The sequence below is a fragment of the Ophidiomyces ophidiicola genome (assembly GCF_022830035.1).
Source record: "Ophidiomyces ophidiicola strain CBS 122913 chromosome Unknown scaffold_6, whole genome shotgun sequence".
NCBI lineage: Eukaryota > Fungi > Ascomycota > Eurotiomycetes > Onygenales > Onygenaceae > Ophidiomyces > Ophidiomyces ophidiicola.
The window spans coordinates 541673-543218 of NW_026054646.1; the positions used below are offsets into that span (position 1 = coordinate 541673).

At 38.5% G+C, this 1546-nt stretch overlaps 1 protein-coding gene across 1 annotated transcript; it reads right to left on the bottom strand.

The window, feature by feature from the left end:
- Window positions 1-1318: 1318 nt before the first annotated feature.
- On the bottom strand, window positions 1319-1546 carry LOZ57_002324 (uncharacterized protein; the record flags this gene model as incomplete). The annotated part of the gene is made up of 2 exons (XM_049251399.1): window positions 1319-1332; window positions 1387-1546. The coding sequence occupies 2 exons, from the start codon at window positions 1544-1546 to the stop codon at window positions 1319-1321; spliced, it is 174 nt and encodes a 57-aa protein (XP_049109699.1).

A 1546-nucleotide genomic window follows, 5' to 3' on the forward strand; every position in this document is an offset into this window, starting at 1 on the left:
TGCATACTTCAGGGTTTCATTGTTGTCCAGACCACTAGCATCTCAGATGAATTCTATTTGGAAGGTAAACTGTCAGTAGACTGCATAGTTCTTGATCTGATAGTTGATCTTGTGTTGTGGAGACTTGATGACTGAACTCTTCTTTGAAGAATTTGAATTAGAGGTCAGAACATCAAGTGATTCTGTTCATCCATGCTTTCTATTCAGAGTTCATAAACTCTGTTGTAGTTCTTGAATTCTTTCCATGAGGTGTATCCACTCTCTTAAGTTGTCAAGAGATTCTGTGTTCTCTGGAGATGGTTTCTCAGTCTGAGTTATGCTTTCATCCAGATTTATTGTCACACTTGGTGTCTCAGCTAACTCTGGTACTGAGGAAAGAGTTGAGGATTCAGTTTGGTCTTGGTTGTTCTGTCTTGTGGAAACCATTGTTGAGCCACCTGCTTATTTGAGTGGCAAACTGTGAGGATTGGGTGGTTGCAGATAACATGACAATGGCTTACAGCCTTTGTAAATGAGGTTAGGTTGGGTGAGAAGTGGTTATGAAGAAATCTAAGCATGAGAGAGAGAGAGATAACTTGTATTGCTACAACAGTATCTAGAGTCTCTAGATATGTTGCCACTGATCTTTGTAAAGAAGTGTCTGTGGCAGGTTTTGTGTGTTCAGCTTTGCTAGTGTGATTATGTGACCAGTCATGGAGTTTATGAACCCCAGATGCCATGGAGCATGATCACCTAAGCATCAAGAAGGTTTTATGAACTTCTTTTAGATGATGGGATGAATGTAAGGAGGCTGCAGCACAGAGTCTTACACAAATGCAAGTTTACAGATGGCTCTGCTAACAAACATGATGCATCCAAAAGTGAAGAGTTTTTGCTCTGAAAAAAGAGTTGCCAGATTTATGGCCCTCACATTCCAAAAAATATCCACTCTGACCAGCAACAGAATCCCCCTGCAGCAGAGATCCATCACAGAATCAATAATCAAGATCAATTCAATCTTGCACAATTCACAGAGGGGATTGCTCAAATGTTCAACTCCATGTGACTGATGGAGAACAGGAATTTGTTGGAGGTTAATGTGTGCCTTACATGACTTGAAAACCAACTGACTACATTAACTGACATGATATTCATCTTAATTGATAACTTGTTCAGGATATATTGTTTTGAATGATGTTGTGACAGAATTACTCTGTCACCAGGCCAGATGCCTGATGATCTCATGTATGTAAATAGAATACATACATAGCAATGAAAATGACCAATTTCACTATATATGAGTATAATCTATGTAGAAACACTCATACATAAAATCTGATCAGATCCACTCCCCTAAGTATCAAAATTGTTAGATTTTTGATCACAGAAGATAATTAATTGGGTAACCAATCTCAACAGCATCTTCTCTATATGAATCAACTTCATCTGAATCTTTATTGTTCTCTTCACCAACATCCACCCCATCAGTCTCCAAAACCTTCATGATATATGTGTTGACAGTGACTACATGGAAGGATAGATTTTGAAAGACTTCAGACAGCTTCAT